Source organism: Solanum stenotomum, chromosome 9 (assembly GCF_019186545.1).
Source record: "Solanum stenotomum isolate F172 chromosome 9, ASM1918654v1, whole genome shotgun sequence".
Taxonomy (NCBI): Eukaryota; Viridiplantae; Streptophyta; class Magnoliopsida; order Solanales; family Solanaceae; genus Solanum; species Solanum stenotomum.
The window spans coordinates 55,552,249-55,578,308 of record NC_064290.1 but is presented as its reverse complement, the minus strand read 5'-3'; the positions used below and the strand labels follow the sequence as shown (position 1 = coordinate 55,578,308).

General features: G+C 36.1%; 4 protein-coding genes, 1 long non-coding RNA gene and 1 other non-coding gene across 6 annotated transcripts; 2 read left to right on the top strand and 4 right to left on the bottom strand.

Annotated features, from left to right (window-relative positions):
* Window positions 1–2,058: 2,058 nt before the first annotated feature.
* On the bottom strand, window positions 2,059–2,130 carry TRNAH-GUG (transfer RNA histidin (anticodon GUG)). Its single transcript has one exon. It is a non-coding gene; the product is annotated as a tRNA-His (tRNA).
* A 1,676-nt stretch (window positions 2,131–3,806) lies between these two features.
* On the bottom strand, window positions 3,807–7,356 carry LOC125877827 (uncharacterized). The gene is made up of 4 exons (XM_049559097.1): window positions 7,068–7,356; window positions 5,602–5,766; window positions 5,259–5,316; window positions 3,807–4,291 (listed from the first exon to the last, which is right to left on the bottom strand). Exons 1-4 carry the CDS (start codon window positions 7,297–7,299, stop codon window positions 4,285–4,287), a joined length of 462 nt encoding a protein of 153 aa, XP_049415054.1. The 5' UTR covers window positions 7,300–7,356; the 3' UTR covers window positions 3,807–4,284.
* A 1,045-nt stretch (window positions 7,357–8,401) lies between these two features.
* On the top strand, window positions 8,402–10,489 carry LOC125876274 (uncharacterized). Its single transcript, XR_007447480.1, has 2 exons — window positions 8,402–8,597; window positions 10,083–10,489. It is a non-coding gene; the product is annotated as an uncharacterized LOC125876274 (long non-coding RNA).
* A 725-nt stretch (window positions 10,490–11,214) lies between these two features.
* On the bottom strand, window positions 11,215–13,733 carry LOC125876604 (pentatricopeptide repeat-containing protein At1g79080, chloroplastic). The gene has a single exon (XM_049557824.1). The coding sequence runs from the start codon at window positions 13,392–13,394 to the stop codon at window positions 11,661–11,663; it is 1,734 nt and encodes a 577-aa protein (XP_049413781.1). The 5' UTR covers window positions 13,395–13,733; the 3' UTR covers window positions 11,215–11,660.
* Window positions 13,734–14,341: 608 nt separating this feature from the next.
* Window positions 14,342–15,057, top strand: LOC125876751 (SEED MATURATION PROTEIN 1). The gene has a single exon (XM_049557988.1). The coding sequence runs from the start codon at window positions 14,547–14,549 to the stop codon at window positions 14,949–14,951; it is 405 nt and encodes a 134-aa protein (XP_049413945.1). The 5' UTR covers window positions 14,342–14,546; the 3' UTR covers window positions 14,952–15,057.
* Window positions 15,058–15,145: 88 nt separating this feature from the next.
* On the bottom strand, window positions 15,146–25,776 carry LOC125876225 (uncharacterized). The gene is made up of 16 exons (XM_049557348.1): window positions 25,572–25,776; window positions 25,300–25,485; window positions 24,461–24,640; window positions 23,290–23,698; window positions 22,966–23,084; window positions 22,818–22,895; window positions 22,146–22,286; window positions 21,569–21,613; window positions 20,521–20,687; window positions 20,298–20,376; window positions 19,237–19,319; window positions 18,820–18,949; window positions 18,296–18,428; window positions 17,205–17,371; window positions 16,609–16,801; window positions 15,146–15,796 (listed from the first exon to the last, which is right to left on the bottom strand). The coding sequence occupies exons 1-16, from the start codon at window positions 25,689–25,691 to the stop codon at window positions 15,591–15,593; spliced, it is 2,436 nt and encodes an 811-aa protein (XP_049413305.1). The 5' UTR covers window positions 25,692–25,776; the 3' UTR covers window positions 15,146–15,590.
* Window positions 25,777–26,060: the final 284 nt, after the last annotated feature.

Genomic DNA, 26,060 nt, shown 5'->3' with positions numbered 1-26,060 from the left:
GTCAGGTGAAATACTCATTATACAAGTCTTGCAACTTGTTCATTTGCTTTTTAGTTTCGAGATCTCTATCTTTGATCACTATACTTTGTTCTTTCAAATTGATTAATTAATATAAAGTGTTATTTATTGCTGCTAACCCCATGTGCCAAACTTAGAATAGAACAATTTCAAGATAGATAATCATGTTCTTGTTGTTTCATTTGTTAACAAGGAGTATCATAATAAGCTTGTTTGCTTATGAGGAAAATTTTAAATTTTTATGTGTTTTTTTGCTTTTAGATAGGAGGGGAATGTAAGATTATTTTCCATTTATATGGTTTCACGTGAAGGCTTTTGTCTTCACTTTATGGAATAGACATTTTTCTTTTGTCATTAAGACATAAAATATTCTTCTTTTGAATAATCATTTTCTGGCTTCAAACTTTACAACTATATGAAAATATCACTTTTCTAGGTTCCTGGTTATGAGAAAATGAAATGTTTGTCATGGTTAACTTCAAACCTTATTTTCAGTGTTATATTTGTTGGAAAAACTTGATTTAATCCACAAGTAAATTTATAAATAGCGATGAACACTTACCTTAATTCATTGAAAGAATTCAATCATAGAAAACACCTTAAACTTAAGTCTTAGTTATTGAAAGATATAATACATAAATGTATCATTTAACTTAGCATCAGTTGACATCTATGTCCCCTCCCCTCGACTTTGATTATGCACAAGTAGGCGTTTAAACTTGTAGAAAGTTGAATAAGTAGACACGTGTGTCTTACCTGACATGATACGAATAAGTTCAAGTGTATCTCAAGTGACATAATTGAAAATATGATAGCTCTAAACTTTTCTCCATGATAGGAATAACCAAATATTAAAGAGAGATAATGTTATGACTTTTGTTCGAGAGAAAAGTAAAACTCAAATTTAAATATGACAAAAGAAAATCATGTCAAAAACCTAACACATGTACACAACTAGATATTGCCCCTCAGGGCCTATAGTGGAACACAAAGACAAATAGCCTGAAAACTAATAACACAATTACACAACTAATGAAAATGCAACAATATCTACTTATAAATTAGTTCTCAGAAGGTGTTGGGGTGGATGAAATAATAGTAGGGATTTGGGGGAATGATGGCATTGTAAATCCTGGAATTGTTGGTATATTTGATCCAATTTTTGGAATGGAGGGCATATTAGGCATGTTTGGCATTTCTGGTATAGTAGGAAATTTTGGGTTATTGGTTTGTAATAGATCACGACTAGCTTCATATTTCTCACTAAGTGCTAAGGAGATAATAACAATTATGAACATGCATGTGTATGTGCTTCTACCCATTTTTTTTTAATTTTTATTTGTAGTTGGAGTTGAGAAGATTTAGAGATGTTGTTTAATGGTAATGAGAAAGTAACTAAATGGATTAAGGTATTTATAGTGGAATATAATACTATTAGTTATTAATTTGTTGGTTTTGGTTATGACTTTTGATTGGTTGGTTTGGAAACTCTTGGTAGATTTTTGTTGATGTTAGATTACCATCACGTAGGTGTTGTATTAAATTGAACCAATTGTCAAGTTTTAGATTCTTGGTAGATACCTATTTGTGTATTTGTGGTGACCTTTCTTGGTTTTAAGTTGAAATCAAATGGTTGTTATATAAACCATTTTGGTTTTAAGTTGAAATTAAATGGTTGTTATATGAACCACCTCATAACTTTATTATAGATTTTTCATATGATTATTTTTGTGAATTCAATGTAGAATTTTTTTAATTTGCCTCACTTTGTTAAGCATTGGGCAAATAAAAGGGCACACAACTTTTTTCTATCTAGGCCCTAGTCTTGTTCTTTTAACATAATAGTTGTAGAAATAACTTCTTAAATAAGTCTTAGTAATTGAAATGTCACTTCATAGTCTTCTAAGATCTTTTTTAAGGTGGGATAGCGAGAAAATTATTGAACCAATCAATCTAATTTAAAAGTTAAATAGGTTCAATTATATTATTGTCTTCAATGTATAGTTATTTATGTACGATTTTTTTAAAAAAAGAGTAGTGTGTGGCTGCTGGGATTCGAGCCCAGGTCTCCACGGCCACAACGTGGAATTCTCACCACTAAACTACAGCCACTTTGTTGTTTGAATTGTTCAACCAACAATCTAGTAGCATATTCTTTATATATCTTTTTTCCCCTTCTAAGCTAACATGTCACAATTGTGCAACTTGCTAGGTTTAGAATTGGGACATGAATATAGACGTGGATCCAAGAGTTAATATACTACGTAGCGGCGTGTTTGATTAGTCAAAAAAGAATGAAAGAATGAGATTTGAAACTTATAATCACGAATAAGTCAGACATTTGTATAATTATAACCATCTCATTAAGAAAAGAATTAGTACAGCGTGATATTCAAATTTTCACATTTGCATATTGAATGGTCTTTGAGATTCGTAAAAATGGTGACTCAAATTAGGATTTTTCATTAACGAATAAATATGTCTCCTTGTGTATGCTAATTGAGCATTCAGAATATTAAGGTACGTAAGAACCTATCCTAATATTAGCCGTATTTCTTATGAGCGATTTTACAATTTGTCTTTCAACTGTACCCAAAGAAAATAAAACGATCAAAAGTAGAATAAAAGCATCAATATCATAAATAAAGGTGAAACACACGAAATTGTAAAATTACATATAGAAATATGGTACAACACCCAACTATATATAGTCCCCCAGGACGTATACACAAAGACAAATAGCCTGAAAACTAATAACACAACTAATGGAAATGCAAATCATATCATCAACTCAACAAAACAAAGGAACAGCACAAATAACAAAACAGTGTAAATCACAATCCAATATAATTAGAATAATTAAGTAGACTAATCTACTTAATTAGTTCTTAGGAGGTGGTGGAGTGAAAAATGGGATAGATGGAATAGAAGTTGGGATTTTTGGGAATGATGGCATTGGTGGCATTGTGAATTTTGGAATTGTTGGAATTGATGGCATTGGTGGCATTGATCCAATTTTTGGAAATGATGGCATGTTTGGAATATTTGGGATATTTGGAATGCTTGGTATAGTTGGAAAACTTGGGTTATTGGTTTGCAATAGATTACGACCAGCTTCAGATTTCCCACTAAGTGCTAAGGAGATGATAGCAACTATGAACATGCAAGTGTATGTGTTTCTAGCCATAGTTTTTCTTCTTTATGTATTGTGTGTGTAGTTAGAGTTGAAGTGTTTGAGATTTTGTTTGATGGTGATGAGAAAGTAACTATGGATTAAGGTATTTATAGTGGGAGTTTGGTTAAGATTATGATGTGATTATACAGTGTTAGTTATTAATTTGTTGGTTTTGGACTTTTGGTTATGACTTTTGATTGGTTGGTTTGGAAACTCTTGGAGGCTAGGGGCAGATTGTTGTTGATGTTAGTTTACCATCACCTAGGTGTTGTATAAGATTGAGCCAATTGTCAAAGTTTTAGTTTCTTGGTGGACACCTATGTGTTCAACTTTTTTGGTTTTAAGTTGAAATTAAATGGTTGTTAAACTACCTCATAACTTTATTATAGATTTTTCATATGATTATTTTTGTGAATTCAACGAAGAAGTTCAATGTGCCTTACTTTGTTGAGTATTGAGCTTAACAAACTGAAAAGAGACCATCTAGATGTGTTATACTCGTCCTAGAGCAAATTCTTGCTTTAAGTAGATGGTAATATTTGATTTTAAGCACAATAGAAAGGATTATTCTCTTGTTAATGACCATTATCAAACAAAGAGAGAGATCGAGCAATCTTCTCACGGTATTTCAGAACCACCAATCACTGGTCTTATCAATTATAGAATCATGAATACACATTATACAATAAAATGTCAAGTTGTAAAACAAAGTACACCTATCTGATGCAATGCAAAACGATTAACAATATGTTTCGGAGCAGAATATAAGAATTCAGTTTCACAAAGATTTCCCCCTTCAAATTGTACCTACAGGCTGGCCTACAGTAGTTGAGCTCCTAAATCAGTCACCACACGTTTTCCATTTTATAATGTTTTGCTTTTCTGGGCAACTAGGACATACTGTGGCACAAGCTGAAAACGAGAAATTTTGATAGGTAAAAGAACATCTTTTCAGAATACCAGAGTGTTGTAACTTCATGCATCAGACTACCTTTTACACCACCAGGCTGAATCAGTTCCAAATGCTTGCACAATCAGAAGGAGCGTCTACAGGCACTGCGAAGGACATTTGAATCTTCTCTGGATTTTGATCATGAACTGCCCCAAAACAACCACATAGTAACTGATTTAGAAGCCAGTCAATGACATAAAACTCATACACTTCCTTTTAGACATTATGAAGGCAACACTCAAAAAGATTTAGCTCATCTAAAGGTTATCAAATGTTGCATGCTCCAGTAATATTACACACTTTAATAATATGCTCCAACTCACAAATGATTTTCTCAGCAAGCAATTGCAGCACCAAGATATTGAAACACAAGACAAAATGAGTACACTGAATTAATTCATTTGACACATACTGGGAAAGGTTAGATAGTAAGAACTAAGAAGATATCATTGATTCCAAAGAAGGCAGGAAAAAGTTCATGTTAGCAGGCTCTACCTGTAGTCTGTTCCAGGTTTGGGTATCACTTACCATGCATGATATGCCTCCTATTTTGGACCCTCGTTGTCTTGTTTTACATGTTAAACTTCTCAACTTAGCCAAAACTACTGAGACATTTTACTTAGAAATTACTGCTCTGAAGATAAGAATGAAGTGTTTTGTTCTTTTTCTTTATCCAGTAAGATAGGCATCTCAGAATGGGAGGTCAAGATTTACCAGTAAATTTCTCCACCAAACAGTGGAAGTAACCTGTTCCTCCTGCTTAAATAAATGTACAAATAAGCGGAGACTGTGTTGATCACTGGCTTATTGACGCTCCGCCATGTCTATCATACTAGTTTCTGATGTCCTCTCAGGGAGGAAAACTGCTGTTAAAAAGTAGGAGGTTCATAGAAAAATCAACTAATGCACTAGAATTGCGTGTTCTAGATCCTAATAAACGTGCAAGGGATAAAAAGCTATGACCCGATGAACCTCGATTACCTTTTTGCATCAAAAGACTAGGAAATATATCACAAATCAAACTCCTATGTTAATTGTCTCCTAAATGTTCTCACTCATGCATATCCAAAGTGAGGAAATTATATGTTCATCGAACACCAGAAACAGCTTTACCTCTTCAATGAAGACTTATGGTTCTCATGGTCTCGCCCACCATCCCCTGTGGACTGCTCTGCAAAAAGATATAACAAAGCATTAGTGGATATAAGCTTCCTTCAAAACGCTATTAACCCTGTAGAAAATTAAATTTCCAAGATAAATTGTGGAATTACTGTTCCATGGTACTTTTATGTCCTACAGCTTGGACATAATACCAAATTCATGTACAGAACTATTTGAAAGATTACACAAGTAAAGCATTCACACCGGAGTATAAAGTATTAAGAACCTGCACACATCCTAATTGAATTTCCATGAAAAACTTGACATAAATGTATCAAGAAAAAAATAAGTGTACCATGTCTCAAACCAGCAGATAGTGTGTGGTCGATACTATCAAGACGCCTCTGTATAGACTTCAAAAGTGAGTTCAATGATGTAATTCTTTTCCTAACACCAGAAATTCTGGCAGCATGCTGCATGATAAAAGGCAATGGGGCATCTTCCAGCAGCTTGTCAAGCTCTGCAGGTAGAAGCAGGACCACGAAAGAACAAGAAATCAATCACATAAAAGCAGAGTCTTTGATTAAACACCAGACTTAGCAACCTGGATCTCTATTCCTAATAGCCTTTTTAATACTTCAGATATTATATAGAACAGTGATTTCCTTGCATCTGTAATAGTTAGTGAACCCACGGCAATTAGATGAGTCTTGATGCAATCGACGTGTAGCAACAAAACTTAAGGAAATACAGTTTTACATCCATTTTTCAATGCAATTGCCTGTCGCCACTAATAATCAGGCATAAAGAAGAATGGGCGACATGTCTACTTTACATAGAGAACACAAAAGTCTCACTGTACATACCAAAGGGAGAGGAAGGAGCTAAAAAATTATTTCGAGATATCTATTTTCTTTTTAAATGAAAAATTATTTCAAGATATCTTAAACTCACTTTTTTTTTTCACACGCTGAATATAGTCCGCCAAGTTAATTTGACTTTTCAAAATGTATGGAATAAAGATTGACCTTTTTGCAAGCAACAATGTTATTAGACTTCTGTTAATATCTACGAAAGCAATGTGTATCTTTTTTCCTTCTCTTTTTGAAGCTTTAAGGTTCAATGAGAACTTAGAATATATCAAATAGCAATAGCAAAAAGGAAGAAGAAAGTGATTGTATTCATTCTCATGGAAACAATGGTGAGCTTCAAATGAAACTAGAAGGTGCAAACAAAATTACATATACAACTATTGCCTCCCAGCATACACACACATACCCCATCCCTGGTGATTTCTCTAACATGAGAATGGTGTGATGGCATCTTATGCTCATCTCGACCAATCCATTGAACAACTTGCTACATTGCACAACCACATCTGTTTGGGTAAGCCTGCACATCATATTGCAGCTGGATTGTTACTCCTATGGCTCAACCATTCAGCTATTCAGTTGGAACATCCATCTTAGTAAAGATTATTTGGACTCTTTCTAAGATGTACGATAATAGAGCAATTTTGTTTGCAAATCTTCCTACTTTTTCCTTTTAATCCCTCCCTAGGGCCTCCCACCCATTTTGCTCCATTAGTAACTCAAGCCCAAAGCTTTAGGGTTGAAGGTGGAGGGTTCTTTATCATCTGAGCAACCCACTCTTGTCAAGCTTCCTACTTTATACTATTCAATAGCAATTGGTAACAAAAATGAAATGTTTCAGCCTAATAAACAGTAAATGAATCCCTAACTCCAATTATACAGAGCATCAGAAATGAATGTCGAAATTAAGTCCAGTGAATACAATTAGAAGAAGGTGATGGAATGATACCTCCAGTGAGACGATCGAGAGTGGAAGAGAGCTGATCTTGACTACGAGAGGTGGCGGCAGCGCTGTCATCAAATTCCCGGATTATAGAAGATATTATGGTGGAAAGGCCCTTCGCTAAGGCAGAATTTGAAGTGTCGTTGTTGTCGTTTACGCCGTCGCCGTCGACGGCAGTACTGGCTGAGTCATGCTCCGGGGTGTTGCACGGTGGTTTTTCTGGGGCTTCGTTCGACATTGTCTTTTCCGGTACTCGTCAGCAGGAATGTCAAAAGGGCAAAAAAAATAAAAAATTTGGCCTTAATTATAGTTATTCCTCATATTTGGAATTTTACTCCTAAATATTACAAAAATTATTTCTACATTTGAATAAAAAAAAAATGCTCGTATGGTCGTAAAATGTTGGACGAGCCAATGATTCGAAAGGGGTGTGAATTATTTTTTGAGCAAGAACTACACCTCTACTTTTTATTTGTCTACGAATTTTAAGTTTTTATGGTAAAACACGAGAAGATTTATCATCAATATGAATGAAATCAGAAACAAACTTGAGTTCTCATAGTCCATGATAACCAAATCATCAATAACAATAATAAAAGCATGAGAACTTTTTTACTATTCTAATGAACTAGATGACTGCAAAGATGGAATTAGGGACGAAAAACTTGTAGATTTCTCTAGATTTAAAAAAAACGAAAAATTTCCTAACATGATTTGAATGGAAATTGAGCTTTCAACCCACTCTAGGCTTGCAGGGCGAGCCTCAGTGATTGCTAGCTAGCTAGAGTTGCCATAACTTATGGTTGTAGTAGAGGCCTTCAATGATCGTGACCTGAAGTTGTCATAACATATGATTATAGCAATGAGAGGGTCTCAACAGAGAAAAAAATCAAAATAACGAGCATTCTGCTCACCAAGAAATTGAATTGTCATATTTGTTTACCAACACTTTTGTTTGGGATATTAAAGCCTCAAGTATAACACACTAGTGTCCACATAAAATTAATGTTATGTGATCATATGTTAAATTTATTGCATTGTTAATCATAAGCGTACTTGATATTGCTTTTGTATATATTTAAGAGGATAAAATTAATATCTATTACATAATACGTAAATGTGACTTCATAATTTTTTAATGTGAATTTAAACCGAAGCTAAACAAATACTAATTTTTTCAAGAAGAATGACTTTAAATTTTTAGCACACGAATATGAATTTGTTACCAAACTAATTAAATATATTGGGTAACTTACTATTTTTGGATGATTCACTAGATTTTTATGTTGTTTTGTTTGCGTTATTCTTTTTCGCAACTTTAACACTTAAATAATTTGTCTTTTGAGAAAGAAAAAAAGGAAAAGAGAAAAACGAAGGGCAAAAATGAAAGTGAAATTACTAGAATGTCCTGGTAGGAGCTAGGGTTAGTTACCACCCTATAAATAAAAGAGGAGGCCGCATTTGCACCGTGGAAGCGGCGGAAGACGAGATAAAGAGAGAGCCGACGGTGATTTTTGAGCAAGCATGAGGGCCAAGGTCTGTTCTCTGATCCTAAATAATGCATTTCATGTTATCTTTTTCGGTTTTGTGTTGCTGTTCAGTTTTGTTTTTTGCTGAAACTTCAAATTCGCAATTGTTATTTGCTTGTAATGAAACGATTTGTGTATGCTGTGATGGATTAAAGGATTGGCTATTGTTTTTGTTGAAGTTGTTCATACACATCGTATTTTCAGTTACCTATTTGAACGCATTACCTGATTACTTGATTATAACTGATGTGTCATGCTTGGAGGTTTATAATACATGATTCATGGTGATTGGAATACTTGGAGATGATTCATTTAGCATGTAGGATGATAGACCTTTCAAATAGAGGAATTACAAACCACATAAAGTAGAATGGAAGCTCACGAATAGGATATACTTCGATTCTGGATTATAATGTACCACAATGCTCAATTACCCCTTGTGCCTTGACAACTTTAATCTACAACAATAGTGATTAAAGGGAGTAGGGACTCGTGTTAGCGTGTTAGCTAGCAAACGTCTTATGAGCATAAAGCTCCAAGGTCTTTTACAATGGTGTTTTTCCACAATCATCCTTTCTCCTAGCTCACATAAACTTCTCTTATGAGATCAACCAACAGACAAAACAGACTCCAACATACACAATCCCCTTCAATTCATCTCTTGCAAAAGTCAAGACATGGACTCATGGACGTATGGCTGATTGTTTATCGAACCTTAGAAATTTTTTACTTGAATCCTTTGGGAAAGATCCTTGATTTTCCTATAACTTGGGGAGAAATTGATGTTAGAATCACGTAATCAATGAAGGAGTAGCCACTGATCTTAGGACCTTGAAGGAGGAGGAGACTGAGAATTGGAGCTATGGAACTTTGGTTCTATGTGTGAAATGAAAATATGAGCTCAAAATCTAATTAATATTTTGCCTCGGTGGACCTCACTTTCTATTTTTTCATTGTCTTCTTGATTCGAGCGAAAAAAGTTCGGAAAGGTGTTATCCTTTATGCATTTGTTAACCCCTGGGGCATTTTATGTTAATATACACTCAGCTGCTTTACTAGTCATATTTGTTTGTACCTTATCAAACACCTTTCAATAAAATATTCAAGTATTTGTTTGAAGTTGGACCATGTTGGGTCTTTTGAGATGTAATGTTGGGGTAGAAACATTCTGAAATCCTGCGTCTTCCATGGGAGAAAGTATTTGTTAGTCTTTATTTTAGTAAAAATGGGAAGGAATGTGTTGGGCTAGTGTGTGCCCCGGAATGTAATATATATTTTTTGGATATAGATATTTTGAAGAGTGTTGCCTTGGAGATTTAGAGGAAAGCTGAGACAATGTGATGTGCTATTTTAGCCTCTTTAGATAACAACCAAGTGTTTGTGTCAAAACTCTGTCGGCACCGCAATTTTGTGAACAGGGAGTCAGCTAAGGTTTTGTTTTCTTGTACCATTGTAGTTGTAACATCCACTAATGTTTTTATTTTAAATGCAGTGGAAGAAGAAGCGTATGAGAAGACTGAAGAGGAAGCGCAGAAAGATGAGACAAAGATCTAAGTAGAGCAGCAGGGGTCCAGATGCCTAGGGTGGTTTCTTGGTTGAAACTGCAGCCTTTTACTATCGCTGTCCATCTCTGTGGCAGCTCCAAAGAATGGAGGTTGTCCGTTGTTTGAAGCTGTTCATTAGTTAATCTACTATATGTTCTATGAAGGAGCTTAGTTTTAGTTTTTTAAGTATTGCTAGTAAGGATGTTGTGTTTTTATGGTAACTTGCTAGTTTTGTCAACCAAAGATATATGTGAGATTATCTTGAACCTTTTCTCTTTTAAGCTGACAATATTAAGAGGATTTCTGTTTATCTGGGCTACATTTCATATGAATAAATTTTGGCTTTGAACGTTAATACCTCATGTGACGTTCTGATGATGAACAAGTGTGAAGTGAAACACATGATTGGTTTTGATCTAGTATGATCATGCTTGTGCTTGCTTGGTTCAAGAATATCAAGGCATATTGAATCTGAATCATCTTGAAGAACATCTATCACGTTAATGCAAGTGTTTACACCACTTTAACGTACAATAAGTCAATTACTGAATAAATTGTAACTGCATGTTTACTAGAATCAACAAGAGGTTTACTTGAGATTGATCAGAACTAAAATTTGCCTTGGTGACTTTGTGCAATATATACGTATAACATAAAAGATGGAAATTTTCATTTATCAGACCAAGTCACAAAAATATCCACTAGCTCAAATATGTTAAAAGTTTACACACGTGTGGAAAAAGAAGTGTCTCAGTAATCCATGTTAGGCAATACACCTTGGGGGACACTAATTTTCTCATGCTCGACATTTACTTAGACTAACCATGGGTGTCATTTGAGCTGAGGGTCTATGGAAACAGCCTCCCTACCTTCAAAGGGTAGGGGTAAGGCTTCGTACACACCACCCTCCCCATACCATGTTGTAACGATGGGTGTCATTTGTGTATGCTCCAGGCTTTGCCTCTTTCCTCAAGAGAAACTATACTAAAGAGACTGAAGAAGGCACTAGGCCCCAAGGCTCTTACCAATATGGACTGTGGAGGTTCAGTTGAAGTTAGAAAACTGAATTGGAACTGAACCTAAGAAAAATTAATATCGACACTAATGAAAAGAATTTTGGGTTTTTCTACATATAAGGCTCAGTTAATATACAATGTTTCAAGGGGAAAGAAGCTGTAAGGTTTCACTTAGAAAGCAAATACTGTATGTTCTAGCATACAATAGGCAACTAGAAAGAAAGCTTTAGATAAAGGAGATACACAGCTATTTTTGTAACAGCAATTGAGTAGCAAGAGCAAGCTAGTGAGAATCGACAAGTTTCACCACTCACCTATTTAAAGCCGACTATGAATCAACTACCCTATCTGAAAACCAATTATCCCGAAGGTTTATTAGTTGTGTAAAGTTCCTATCTGACATACAGCATGAAAATAATTTTTGTTGATTTGGTGTATTTAGCATTTGCTGATGAATAACCTTTGTTAGTTTCTCATCCTGTGACCACACGCCGTTGTTTTTGTGAAAGATCAGCATACTGCCATGTCCTCAAGCTCATATTGCATAGCAAGTCTTTCAACAGTATTTCTACTAATTACTTCTTTCCGGTGCAATTCCTTTAGGACTACTGATGCAAGCTCCTTGTGATCTTCATGGATGATGCCTTCGACTAGAATGGTATATGTTATCTCATTGGGCATATAACCTTTGCTGATCATGTCCTCAAATACCTTTAGCGACAGGTCTGTTCTTTTGGATTTGCATAGACCAAGCACAAGCGCATTGAAATTGTCAACATCAGGCCTATATCCATTTTCTTCCATCATGTAGAATACATCAACGGCAGCCACCAACATCTTTTCCAAGCACAATCCTCTGATCAATGATGAATAGGTGTAAGAGTCTGGAGTAAATCCGTGGGCTGTCATGTCATACAGAAGCTGAAATGCTGCAAATGTGTTCCCTTTCCTACATAAACCAGAAATCACAGCTCTATAGAAATCATGACTAGAGAAGCTTTGTTTAATCCTCAAAGCTTGGAGAATTGAGAAGGCTTCATGAACCAATCCTTCGTCACACAGCACAGCGATGGAATTATATGTCCCCTCATTAGGACTACAATGTCGTTCTAACATTTGGTCAAGACACTTGATTACTGCATCCACTTTCCTATCTTTGCAGAGACGTGCAATTATCGGATTGTAGCTAGCAGCAATTGGCTTGAACTGTTCTCCAAAGTACATTTCATCCAGAATCTTGATAGCATGATCCGTTTGTCCATGAAGAGCAAGCGAACTAATCAATATATTGTATGTTACAATCGATGGTGAACGATCTTCTCCAACCATCTCCGCCAGAAACTCATTCGCTTCTTCCCAACGTCCTTCAAAACACAAGCTCCTCAACAAGATATTATAGCTGACAACATTAGGATTAAACCCTTTTGATGGCAAGTTTCTAAAGAATTGTTTCGCCTCATCTATTCTTCCTTCTTTGCACAGCCCAGTTAAGAGAACATTGTAACTAACCAAATTAGGCTTTCCACCCTTGGCAATAATATTGTCTAAAAGCAACATTGCTTCATTAACCCCTTTTTCTTTATAACTAGCCTCAAGCAATATAGAATAAGTATATGCATTTGGTACCAACCCTTTCTGGATCAACTTTTCGACAAATTGCAGGCTTTTGTTCAAGTTCCCCCTCATACAAAGTCCTCTTATAAGAGAATTGTAAGTCACAGTATTTGTTGGATATCCATATTCTTCCATTTTATCAACTAATTGCATAGCATGACCAACATTTCCTCTCTTACACAAGTTATTCACCAAGAAAGTATAAGAAGCAGCATCAGGTATAGTACCAGAACTCACCATCATTTCCATAACTCTAGCAGCTTTCCTAAGTTTATTACAATTACAAAGATCATACAAAAGCTGAGTTGCATGAGTTTTATCAGGCTTTTGTCCCTTTCCCACCATGTATTCCAAATACAAAAATGCATCATAAAGCCTAAGTTCTTTGTTTCTTGGGTCATTTTTGCCTGACCTCCAATTGGGTAGAGTGAAAATACTGCCCTTTGAAGCTACTGGTACCTGTTCTTTTAGAGCTGGACTTAAATGGGAAGAAGCTAAATTTCTTGAAATGCTCTTACTTTGGAAGAAAGGAAGGAACTTTGGTATGTGGGTAGAAAATCCACAAGAATTTCTTGCATTTTCTGGTGATGGATTTGTTATTATGGATACTGAATTTAATGGGACTGCCATGAAATCAAGAAAATAATTGAAGCTAAAATGTCTAATGGAACCAGAAATGAATCACAAAAACCAAAAATATGATCTGGGTGTCAATTCTCTACAATCAATCATAAAGAAAGACAAGGAAAGAGCACAAAAGAACATACAATATAGTGTCTTTTAGAGAATCTATGCCATTCTTGATTATGAAAATAGAGAGCTTCTTCTCCTTGCCCTCTAATTGTACAGTATTCTGTTCCAGAGGAAACAGATTTTTTCTTTTTGTAAAGTTTGTAAAATGGACTAAATCAGTTGAGCTCCATCTTCTAGTGTGGTGTGGTGTGGGTCAAGTCTGTCCACTCCCTCTCAGTGTTATCCAAAAGATGGGTGAGGGATAATCATAAAGAGCCCCTTTTTTTTTGTGGGATTGTGAATAATAGGGCATGGACGAGCTAGTAGAAACAAATTCAGACGAATTCATTAGCTTTTAATTAAATTTTATATTCGTATTATAAATTCACTAAATATTTAAATCTTAAACCTTAAACTTCATTTCAAAATTAATAGGAAGAAAAGTTATGAGAGGAAATGATACTGGGTATGGCTTGAAAGTTGGAATGATGCACTTATCATGCAAAAATAAGTAGGTACAGTACGAAATTACTGAGTGTATTAAAAATAAGTCTCTTTACCTCTATAACATAGTATTACCATTTTTAAACGTTATTTATGGATTACATTGGATATGTTGGTGTAATAAGAAAATACCCCATGTCAATTAGCTTGAATTGCTTAAAGAATGGACTGTTTTTAGGACACACTTATATTAGATTCACACTCACAATGATTATTTTAAAGAGAACATATATATACTATATATTTACTATTTAGCTTCGCAGAAGTTTGGCCGGACCGAGTATAAATTATGAATGTATATATAGGCTACGTATTGCTTCGCAAGAGTTAGTGGTATTACACATAGCCTATTAGGCAGCAAGAAAGACTGTCCACGTTTTCATAAGTAGAAACACTTGTCTCCCTCTCTTGCAGAAACAGCCATGCTCATCATTGCTTATAAAACTCATCATGGAACTGATTAAACAAAGTCCATTCTAGTGCCAATTTTGATACCTAAAAAGATAAAGAATAATGAAACAATAAGGGTTATCTTTTGCAAAAGTTATGGCAAAGAGCAAAGATGATATTACTTATGGGACAGCTCAAGCAAGACTATCTGAAGATGATGCTCTTAGAATAAGGTACAAAGCAGGAACTCCTCTTGAAGGAGGAAAAATTGCTGACTCTCAACCTGTTGATCTATTCTCAAGTGCTCGTAATATTGAGAATCAACAAGGCAAGATTGCTGATTCTCAACCTGTTGAACTCTCCTCAAGTGCACAAAAAATTGCAGCAGCAAAACAAAAACAATCCCAACAAGAAGAAAAACCTAAAGATGCTTCTGATTTGGAGGGAATGAATACTTATGTTTATGATGATGAGAATATGGATAAAAATCTGCCTCCAGCAGCTGCAACACTTTTGTTTGATAGCAAGAAGGCTGATAATTGGACAACAAACCCTCCTTGAGTTAAAACTAGACCGCATCATCAGCTTTTTAAGTTTTATTTGTTCTGCACATGTTTGTGAAATATCTTTGGTTACTTTTGTACTGTTGATAATAGTAATAAACAGTTTTAACCTAGTTAAAATTGTCTACCTAATTTTGTAACACATCATAGGAAATTCATTCTATAACAGGAGCAACAAATTAATGGCAGCATATTTAAATAGCGACTCTATTGCGCTTATAAATGTTACAATTAAACACAAGGACTAAGTATTGTCAAAAAAGAATTCGTACATCTATTCAGTATTAGTATTCCTACTTAGCCTTGCAGGCTCAGTAAGTTACAAGCTACAAAAAATTCAATATCCAGACAAGACATCTAACCGTGCTACCAAAATTTTAAACCCACTCAATCTGGGCATCTTTTTCTTGAACTCGACAGCTTAAACGGAACGGCTGGCTCGTTCTTAGACCAGATTATAAGTCGACCCCACTGTTCACACTTTCGAGCTAGTATTACTATGTGCATGTGCATGTCAGGCAGCTCTCTCTCGGCTACAATGGGATCAAGCCTAACAACAATGTAGCCGTTTCATCAATGAGCGTAGATTAAACCAGCAAGTCTGCCTTGCAACAAAGCTCAACCGGACACTAGGCAATCACTCAACTGCACTACTCCTCTTCTGTAGTAATGATTCCAGGAATGTGGAACACAATTTAGCAAGAGGAGGAAGATTGTGAGATGGTCCACTGAATAGCGTCTCCCAATATCTTTCTGATGGTACTGATGTGATCGATGGAGCTTGTTTTCTCTCTAAGCTAAAGTCTGGTAGGTCCCCGTACAGAGATGCATATCCGAACTTCCCTGCAAATAGGATAGCATATAGTTTCATCAGTCATGACAGTCATCTTTTAAAAAAAAAAAAAAAACACTGTTTTCTGAAGATTATTATCAAATATCAGGATATTCCACCTGCAGAGAATTGCTCTACAGCTCTGTCAGGTAGGTGTTCAATTCCCTAATGCAGACCTTCCCCTTAGCCCTCTTACCCACCCACCCCCCACCTCCCTGTTAAAGCTAAATAATGCATCATCTGATTTCTCCAACGAGTATATGTACTAGAGATAAAGCTTGCTTCCTCTTAAACATCGTGAATCCATAGAATTTGGTAAAAAATTTCAAGAATATGTGCTTGATCTGACAATGATGCCATGAAGAACCAAGGACCTTGTGGGCAGAGGAGAACAAATACATCAAACCCATTTCCTTTCTCTCGTAAGGTTATCACAGGACATGTCGTATTTTATTTGTTAAGATGATGATAGGATATGAGCTTAAATGATGAAATGAGGATCAATATAGCTGATCCAACTTATTCGGTAATGAGGTGTAGTTGTTGACTTCTTATCACAACACACCGTTCAGCAACCATACATCTTTGTGCCTCTGGGCTCGTTATTTTAAGGCCTGTAGCACCCATTATAAAGTTTTTAAAAACAAGGTTTATTTCAAGTACTTTGGTATATTGATCCAATCCAAAGTATTCTGAAGCAACCTATCACATAAAATAAACCAAAAAAGGCCCATGTACATCCCCAGATTAATAGACACCAGAAACTGAAATACATAAAAGCTTTGTGTCATACATGAACTTAGACAGAGAAGATGGGACACACCTGTTTCCTCAAGATCAGCAAGATTTCCTCGGCTTATCTTATGTATATGGGTGTGGCTGTTGAGTGGATCAAAAAGCATATATTCATGATCAACGCTGAGGTAAGCTAATAGTAACTGCACTGATCTGCCATCAGTAACACCATCCTCTGACTTAGGACTTCCGCGAATGAAAGCAAGTGAAGCACCTTTTGCCTGTAAAGAGAAAGGATGAGATGCAAAAAAAGTAAAGATGTCCAGTTCTCGTCCCATCTATAGAGAGAGTTTCCACCTTAGAAGATGTGATACCTCTCCCAATATATGAATTAAATTAGAAAGGCACAAGAAACTGTCAGAGGGGTTAAGGTGACAGGAAATTAGAAGTAGGGCATCAGAAAACATCTGTACCCTGGGTGCAGGAAACACAAGGGAATGAAAACAGACAAAACCTAGGTCAGGGTGAATGTAATTATTTTCTCAACAGCCTCCATAAGATCAAGATCTACCACCTCTAAACGAATGCAAGGTGATTCGATTCCCCATTATAACTGACATCAAGTTCCCAACTTAAAACTTCAGAAAGAAACAAGGACTCAACATTTGAGACAGGAGTCAATACCTTTCTTACAAACCAGATCCCTATGGGAACATGATCTGCAGCCCTGAATAATAAGATCACTCCATCGCCATCCAGAGTTGTGGCTTCATTAGACATCAGAGGTCCAACTGGCTTTGGGAGAAGGGTCAGGATGGCAAACAAGGAGTCATCCATCGCACAAGTTACAGCTGCAGTGATTAATAAGATACTAGTTAGGATGAAACATTAAGAAAGGTTTTACAGTAATGTATGACACATCTGCCTACAAGTTCACCATTAATCTGCTACACTTATTCAGACCTTTTAGTTAGATTATACATATAGGTGCAAATTTAGGAAAACTCGTTTTAGAATCCGAGTCTCTTCAAGTCATTTCCTGCTTTCCTATTCCAACGCAGCAATTCTTTTTTAATAGGAATCCCAATGCAGCAAAATTGGACTGTTAGCACAAGCAAGATAGCTTAAGATTTCCCCAAAAGACCTGTCCTGAGTTTAGCTTGAAAAGAGAATCAGCCTACTAGTTGTACTCCAAGCCATGCAACTCTGATAACAAGGGGAGTGAGATTCATGGTATAAAAAGACTATCACAATGCATTATCTACCATTGGCCTGACTACAGAACTAAGAAATCAATACATCCACCAGCCCTTGGCTTCAGTTAACTTTTTAGCAAGATTGCATACTTCATTTGCATACGACACCTAATAATTCAAGAGCCAAGCTCGTACTTAGGAAGCAAAAATTATGAGAACTTCAAAAATGGAGAAATATGGTTGGCAATTACACTTCCGATGCCAGTGTTTTGAAGAAAATCACAAAAAACAAAAGCATCCATGGGGCTTTAAGCAAAAGTGAAGCACACGCTTCATGACATTAAAAATACCGTACATAGAGAATTGAGCACTATAATGATCAAGTTGCACTTAAATAACAAATTTCAGTATCTGACATACAATTGCGTCAATATTAATCCATTTTTTCTCATTAACTAGAAGCAGAACGTTAGAAATAAATGATAAGGATTAGAGAATTATCATAAGCTGCCAAAAGCAAGTGGTTTACAGTTGTTTGAAGTTTATTGGGGCGAAGTATGATAAACAAGAGATACAAACCTTCTATCTTAAGTTTGTAAGACCATGATACAGACAGCTTTGACATGCTCCACACTGATACTTGTGCCTTAGAACCTTGCGATGTGGTTACAACATACTCTGACTTCCCAATAAATGCTAAGGAAGAGATTGGCTTCACAAAGAAAATAGTTCAAATGAGAAACATTTTGTATAGAGACAGAAAGAATGATAAAGGTGTATAAAGTGCCACAAGGAAAGCATCAGAACTGCAAATTAAGATTTTCAAGATTTGTTTTTGGTTGTTTCATTGGCTCATATTTCCGTTTTTTGTTTAACAAAAAGGATAACTCTCAGAGCTAACTTCTTTGCCGTCCAATGAAGTTACCAGACAGCAACTCAAAAGTGAGTCATAAAGAACACTTCAAGTAAAAAGGTTTCAAATACTAGGTAAAAAACTTTCTTTCCCCAAGGTAAGCAATTTAAATTTGAACTTGGAAGTGTAAAATTGTTATTTTTTGATATGTCAATAGTGTAAAATTAATACTGGCATGCCAAGAACTTACCTCAAGACTCTCCCCAACTGTAGCCACAAGAATATTCCTCTCTGGATCCCACAATGTAATAACTCTTTCTGCAGCTACAGCCAGAACAGAACCATCTCCAGAAAAGGCAGCAGCTGTCATTGGCTTTTTCCTATTAAAGGAGAAAGTTATGTCAAACAAGAAAATAGAGGCCCTATCAATTTATTATGTTGTAGTCATCAATGGCAAAGTTCGAACGAGCCGCCATAAATCATAGAACACCAAATGCAAATGACAGCTACTTGCTAGTGTTCATGTGCAAATAAACAAAATGAACAGCAAAGGAAGTGGCATTTTCATCTAGAATCTCCTCTCAAACAGTTAGGATTTTTTTACATGGTTGGGCAATTTTTTTATCTGACCATTGTAGTCGTCCTTTAAAATTTAAGCCAAACATACTTGTAGGAACCAACAGAATGGCATGTCCATCCAGCGTTTTGCATCTGGTCTTTTTGTTGCATCTCCTGACTGCTGATCCAAACCTACCAAAAGACACAGTGATGTTAGTGAACACAACAACATACCTGGTGTAATCACACGAGGTGTGTCTTGGGAAGGTAGGATGTAAGCACACCCTACACCCCTGCCTTTAGGGGTAGAGAGGTTATTTCAAAAGAAATGTTTTCAAGAAGGATTGCAAAAATAATATGACAAAATAATAGCAATATATAAAGCAAATGAAGCAACGGGTAGTAATGCACATAGAAGAATAACAGATTACGCGACTACTAAATAGCCCCTAACTCTCCCACACGAAGTGCGACAACACTAGGCTACTTACTAGCCTTCTACCCTAATCATCAACCTCCAAAACTTCCTATATAGGGTCATGCCACTCAGTAACCGGAAGTTGTGGATTGTTTTGTCTAAATTTTAATCACCTCCCAATTCTTTTTCGGCCTATCTCTGTCCCTCATAATTAATGTTACAACCAACCTCTCACACCTCCCTAGTGACGCATCCGCGCACCTCCTCTTCACATGTCCGAACCATCTCAGTCTCGCTTCCCTCATCTTGTTCGCCACGGAGGCCACCCCTATGTAGCCCTGTTTTTTTATGAAGTAATAAATTTCATTAGTAAAGCGCAAAAGCTTGCCTGTATACAATAAGTACACCAAAAGTAGTAACCCTTGCCTTGTATAACTTCATTCCTAATCATACCTCTCCTAGTATGCCAACACATTCATCTTGAACATCCTCATCTCTGCTACCTTCGTCTTCTGAAGGTGGGCGTTCTTGACTGGTCAGCATTCTACCTCATACAACAATGTTGGTCTAACCACCACTCTGTCCCATACTAATGTTGGTCTAACCACCACTCTGTAAAACCTACCGTTAAGCCTGGTTGACACATTCTTGTCACACAGTATCCCGAAAGCGAGCCTCCATTTCACCCACCCTACTCTTAATACAATGTGTGAACACATAACTTCACAATTAATCTAAATTTATCCACTTACCTTGAAATCAGCACCCCGTGAGGTGGTAACAGCCATGTGACGCAAAGGATGGAAAGCAATGGACGAAATACCAGAATCTCTGCAAACCCACTCACTTGAAAGTCAATTTATGAAAGAAAGCTAGAGTATTATTTACAAGAGAGAATAACTGCCCAATTTATTAGAGCACGAGCTAAAAGATACTTGAGACCAAAGTAGCTCCGAGAATTAGACAAGAAAGAACCTGTGGGGCTCATAGACCACTGTGGATAAGCTGAAGTCTTTATTTGAAGAGCTGCATGACCAGAACTTCAAACTTACAAGACCTCCTATTCCTTCTTCAGCAAACCTGGTTTCTACCGTAATCATGATGGAACCCTCTGGAGAGAGGGCGACCAAATCCACTACCACCTGCAACAGACCAAAAAAGAGCTCTTCAACCCTCAACATTTAACAGCTTGTTCATATTACTACAATAATATCAACAAAATTACTGTTCTCCGTAGAAGGGTTTCTAACCATCTGGGCATTTTTTTCCAGTAGTCTATGGTGTAATGTATAGCATGAAGACTATGGAACTCAAGATGGGAGTGTAATAGGTTTATTGATGTGAAGCATAGGATGAAGTTCAAAAGGAAAATTAATGCCAATATCAGCTAAAGTTTTTTCATTCTTCTCTGTTCCTTGGAAAATTTGTTGGGGAGAAGCATTTGATACAGCCAATATACAAAGAAAAGATCCACATTGTGGTGTAAGCTATTGAACTTCTAGACTTCCTCCATCTCCAAAGTTCATAGAAGGTACTTTCTGCTCCCAAATTTGAGCTCAAAATCTGGGAAACTGAGGTGAGGAATGATCTCTTAGTGAGAGCGGAAAGATGCCACTATTGCTTAAAAGAGATCATTTTTCAAACATCTCATAGGACCATATATGTGCCGCATTCTTGTTTGCAAACTCACGAGTTCCATCTAAATTCATTAATGTCATATTATGTTCCATTTCCTAATTCTATTGATGGCATGAAACTTGGTGCAGAAGCAAATGGTACAAGGTAGTAGAAGAGCTGACCAATTTCTCAGGTTAGTTAATTCTAGGATAAAGGATATGTGTACGAAATTACAGAGTGGACTAGTCAAATACACAGACAAACTTCCATTCAAGCACACACACACATCCATAAAAACAATTATATATGCTGATTCAAGCACTGGAATATAAATATTTATATATATATATAGCCGTTCAGGACTTAGCAGATAGAATAAGAAGATCAACAGGAAAAAATTCTATACCGTGACTTCATCAGCTGGTTGGTGGCTTCTTTCACAAACCTGAACCTACAAATGGACAGATTGGGGAAAAATCAACTACCAACTCTAGTAAAAAGAATACATACTTTCAACACTAATACAAGAGGAAAACTGTTTGCAAGCTTACAAAAGTACAATGTTCAAAAGTTTGTGCTTCTTTAATTCCTCCACTAATCATTGGATATATCTAGAGCTTGACTGTAAAATAAGAATGCATTGATACTAATCATAAAGGTGGGAACATCAGATATCCAAGGAAACCTACAGAACCCCTCACTGTGAATCAAAGCAAAAGGTAAATACCCCAATAGCGCAAGCAGACGAACTAACCAACACACAAAATGATAGAAACAACATGAAGGTGTGCTACCGAAAAAGGGTAAAACAAAATTAAGTTGTAAGTTTTTTTTTTGAAACTGGTAACTTAAAATTAAGTTGTAAGTTTTATTTCCTTTTTTCAATTTATCATTATTTTTGTGAGGATGGGGTTAACTGGGAAAATTTAGAGCTAAACAGAAAAGAAAATATCAACTGATGCTACTTATTCCTATCCACTTACCTCAGAAACCTCACGGTCATCAAACAAGCTATAGAACTGGATACAGTAATTTTCTGAACGAATGGCAACTACCCCCGTGGCAGAGTCGAAAACAATTCCTTCAGATGAGCCGTCAGATATATCCAAGACCATGCTACGAAGCTGAAAATTAAAGCTGTAAGGTCTCCCAAAGTAAAAAAATTCAATATATCATGTCAAAACATCAGGTAAGATGGAAATAAGTGTTTTAAATGGATTGACCACACACTCCAGACAAAAACATTATAGCACATGCACGTAGAGGATCATCCAACCCACTGCAAGCATCGAGCTGGAGGAATCTTTATTATTGATCATAGAGTCCACATAAACAAGATAAGAACGAAACCAAAAGGAAAATGCAAGCCGATAGTAACATGTACAGCTGCAATAAGAATAGATTTGTTCTAGCGCTTGGAAGCAATATTCCAGATGCTTCTTCATCAAAAAAAAAACATTCCAGATGCTCATATACATATATCAAACAAATTCATTAATGAACTTGGAATTTTTTTCCTTATCAGTATTATGAACACAAAACAACATCCTAGCAAAATGATGACAGGCATGAAGTCTTCTCTTCTCCACTCTTAATCTTTTCTAATGATGTTTTGCCTCTGAGAAAGAAGAAGAAGAACAACAACAACAACAAACCTTGATTCCTTGAATGGACCTCGATACCTCCATAGAAGGCATTTTAAGAAGGTGAATTCGGTTATCTGCACAAGATATCTGGACAAATTTACTTGGTAAGAACAAATCCAGTGACAACTACTTTTACTTTATGGACAAATGTGCTTACAGAGGCCAGAGAAGGATCAGATGAGATGGTAAAATACAAAAGGGGGGATCCTATTCGCGGGAGGAATTTCTGCTTCCCAGTGTCCAACTGCCAAACCACGAGAACTCCTTCCTTCCCACCTGGATCAAGTTAAATAGTGGCTAATTCAAGTAAACGTTGAATTATAATTCATTTTGTACTCTAAATTCCAAATAAATAAAAAGAGTGATGCTCCTAAAAAATCTCTACTAGCTATGACTTTGTATAAAATAAGTTGTACACAAGAACATCCACATGAGTCTCATCTTTATACAACCAACCATGCTGATCATACTAATTTTATACCTGAGTAAAGATAGGCACCGTCGGAAGAAAAAAAGAGAACTTTCACTTCTGCAGAGTGCCAATGCCTTGTGGTACAAATATCAGCCTCATCTTTATCCCTAACTCCAGGATTCTCCTCCATGTCCTTCATTAGTCCTCCACTTCTCTGTTTGTTTCCAGATGAGAAATTATGCTCCCCAACACCCCTCCATATTAAGATCCTTCCTGTTACATCTCCAGCTGAAACTATTCTATCTGTTGGATGAAAAGCTAGAGTGCTCAGGGTTTTCGTATGATGTAATCTGATGTTCTGAAGCACTGAATGATCAGAATCTTTAGTTGGTATTTCCCAAATGCGAAGCTTGCGCTTGTCACAGACGCCCATGTATCTTCCAGAGCAGCTTAATGTTATAGATAGTGTGTTTTTACTCTGGAGAGAAAGTTATAAGACTTGGTTATTTTTTATCGCATACAAAAATGCTATTGTGTGAGTTTACTTTGTAAATTAAGGTAAGTAAATATTTGACAGTGGCAAATGCAGTGATAAAAAAGATCATCAACACCTTTCTGACAGTGACTAACGGTGTGAACGATCTAGAAGCAAAAGATAGCTCAGACAAGTTTTAATCAAGCTAGAAAGAGTCCAACCTGAAACCATATATTTTGCCCCGGAAAACACTTGCAAAATTGTTAACATTAGTTGGTGTGATATATTTTTTATGTAAGATAGATAAAATTTTATTCACGGTTGGATCTGATAGAGAAATGGAGAAGGGGTATCTTCATACTGATTTAACAAAAAAGTTTTTAAATAAACCCATGCCTTTTGTAATAGATTTTCTATTTGGCACAATCTAAATTGGCAAAGTTCTAAAGTAATGGAACACTGGTCACAATTTAAACAATTCAACAACGATCTACTGTTTTAGACCTAACCGTCTTTGTTTTTTTACATGGAGCCATCTTTTGATATGCTTTATTTGAGCCGAGGGTCTATCGGAAACAACCTCTCTACCTTCACAAGGTAAGGGTAAGGTTGCATACACATCACCCTCCCCAAACGCCACTTGTGTAATGTTACACTAGGTAAGAAGTTGTTGTTGTACAAGGAGCTATCTTAGTGCAAAAATAACAATCAACACACTTTTTCTTCCCTGTAAAAAGAGAAGGCATGGCAGACAATTTTGCATACCTCAGCCAGAGTCACTCCACCAACCAAAGTAGATTTGGTTAAGTTACACTTCCTTATCTGCCACCATAAAGCACAACTTCCTCCCAGCTGTTCTTTCAACACTATGACAGACACATATGCAAAAAGATCAGAAGGCTTTTCGCTACTCTCTCTGGGTTGTGATGATAAATCTGGAATAACCTGATAAAGAGGAAAGAGGCATGATAAGATAGTTATGCTGCAAAGTGCAATGTCAAACACATAGTCTGAGAAAGAGATGTTGCTACATGTGAGTAGTACTTGGTGAACAACATAAAACAACAGCAGAGGCGAAGCTCGAAAATGGCTTCGTCTTGACGGGTTGTTACTTTGTTAGTGTATAGTGCAATTCGTGAGTTCTTCTGGGAATCTAGTCCTACATTCCTGGTATCTAGGCAACTATCATTTCCTCAAGTAGGAAAGGAACCCAAGCTAACTACTCCTAGTTTTGTACCATCCAAATACTTGTGTGCATGCCCAAATAAAGTTCTAGACATTCCCATGCCTTGGCATGGCATTTATTTAGCAAATTAGAGCATCACTAACACCTGAATCACCTGATGCTAGATCCTATTCTTCACTAACAGTCCGTTTTCTCCTTGTAATTTCAGTTAATATATTATTATTTTTCAGTAAAATCAATATTTTCTTGAGAAGTCCAAAACATGAAATTCTCAACTTTAGAATTGGTATAGTATTGATTCCAGATTCAAATACTAAACGGAGGCAAAAAAAAAAGGTGCCTTTTTACCCATCTGTCTAGGCCTTGGTAGGAGGTACCCATGGAACAGTGGAGGTACTTAAAGTAAAAAGCTGTTTACCATTGAGTGAATGGGCAACTTAACATCAATACTTCTCATCAGCTCCGGCACCGAAAAGTCCCAATATTTAATAGTACCATCCTCAGATGATGTCCAGCAGTAGCACAATAGTTTGCCTGCCGGAGTAGTAGATGGTACTACCACCACCGATGTTACCAATCCCCTATGACCTTCCAATTCAGCAATCTGTAAAAAATACAAAAATTAACAACTTACAATAACTTATACAGCAAATTTGTTTTAACTGTTGAGTTTGTCAACGTAAACTGAACCTGTAAGCCAGTGGAGGTGCTAAAAATAGAAACGGTGTTTCCTGTGCATACGAGAAACTTCTTCGCATCATTTGAAAACGCCGGCTGTGAAGAAATCAAACTTCTTCCGCCAGTAATCATCTTGATAGCTCCTCTGCGTAAAGAAGAACAGTGGCTCTGTTTTATGAGTGTTAGGTTTGCTTCTTCTTTCCCTAAACCCTAAACCTCTTAAAAAATGAGAGGAAATAATGTTAAAATTTTTTTTGTATGAATTACGTTCAGAGACTTCTAGTTTCATTACTTTGTGCTTGCGACCCCTGTAAGTTCTGAAAAGTGAAAAGTTTGACATTTATTTTGGGAGATTTGTTAAAAGGCATTTTTGTAAAAATTAATATAAGATTTTTAGTTTATAAGTATTTTTTAAAAATTATTTAAAAGTTATATTGGCTTAAAAATACTTAACATAAATCAATTCAAATAGGCTTTAATATAATTAAATTCAAGCAAATT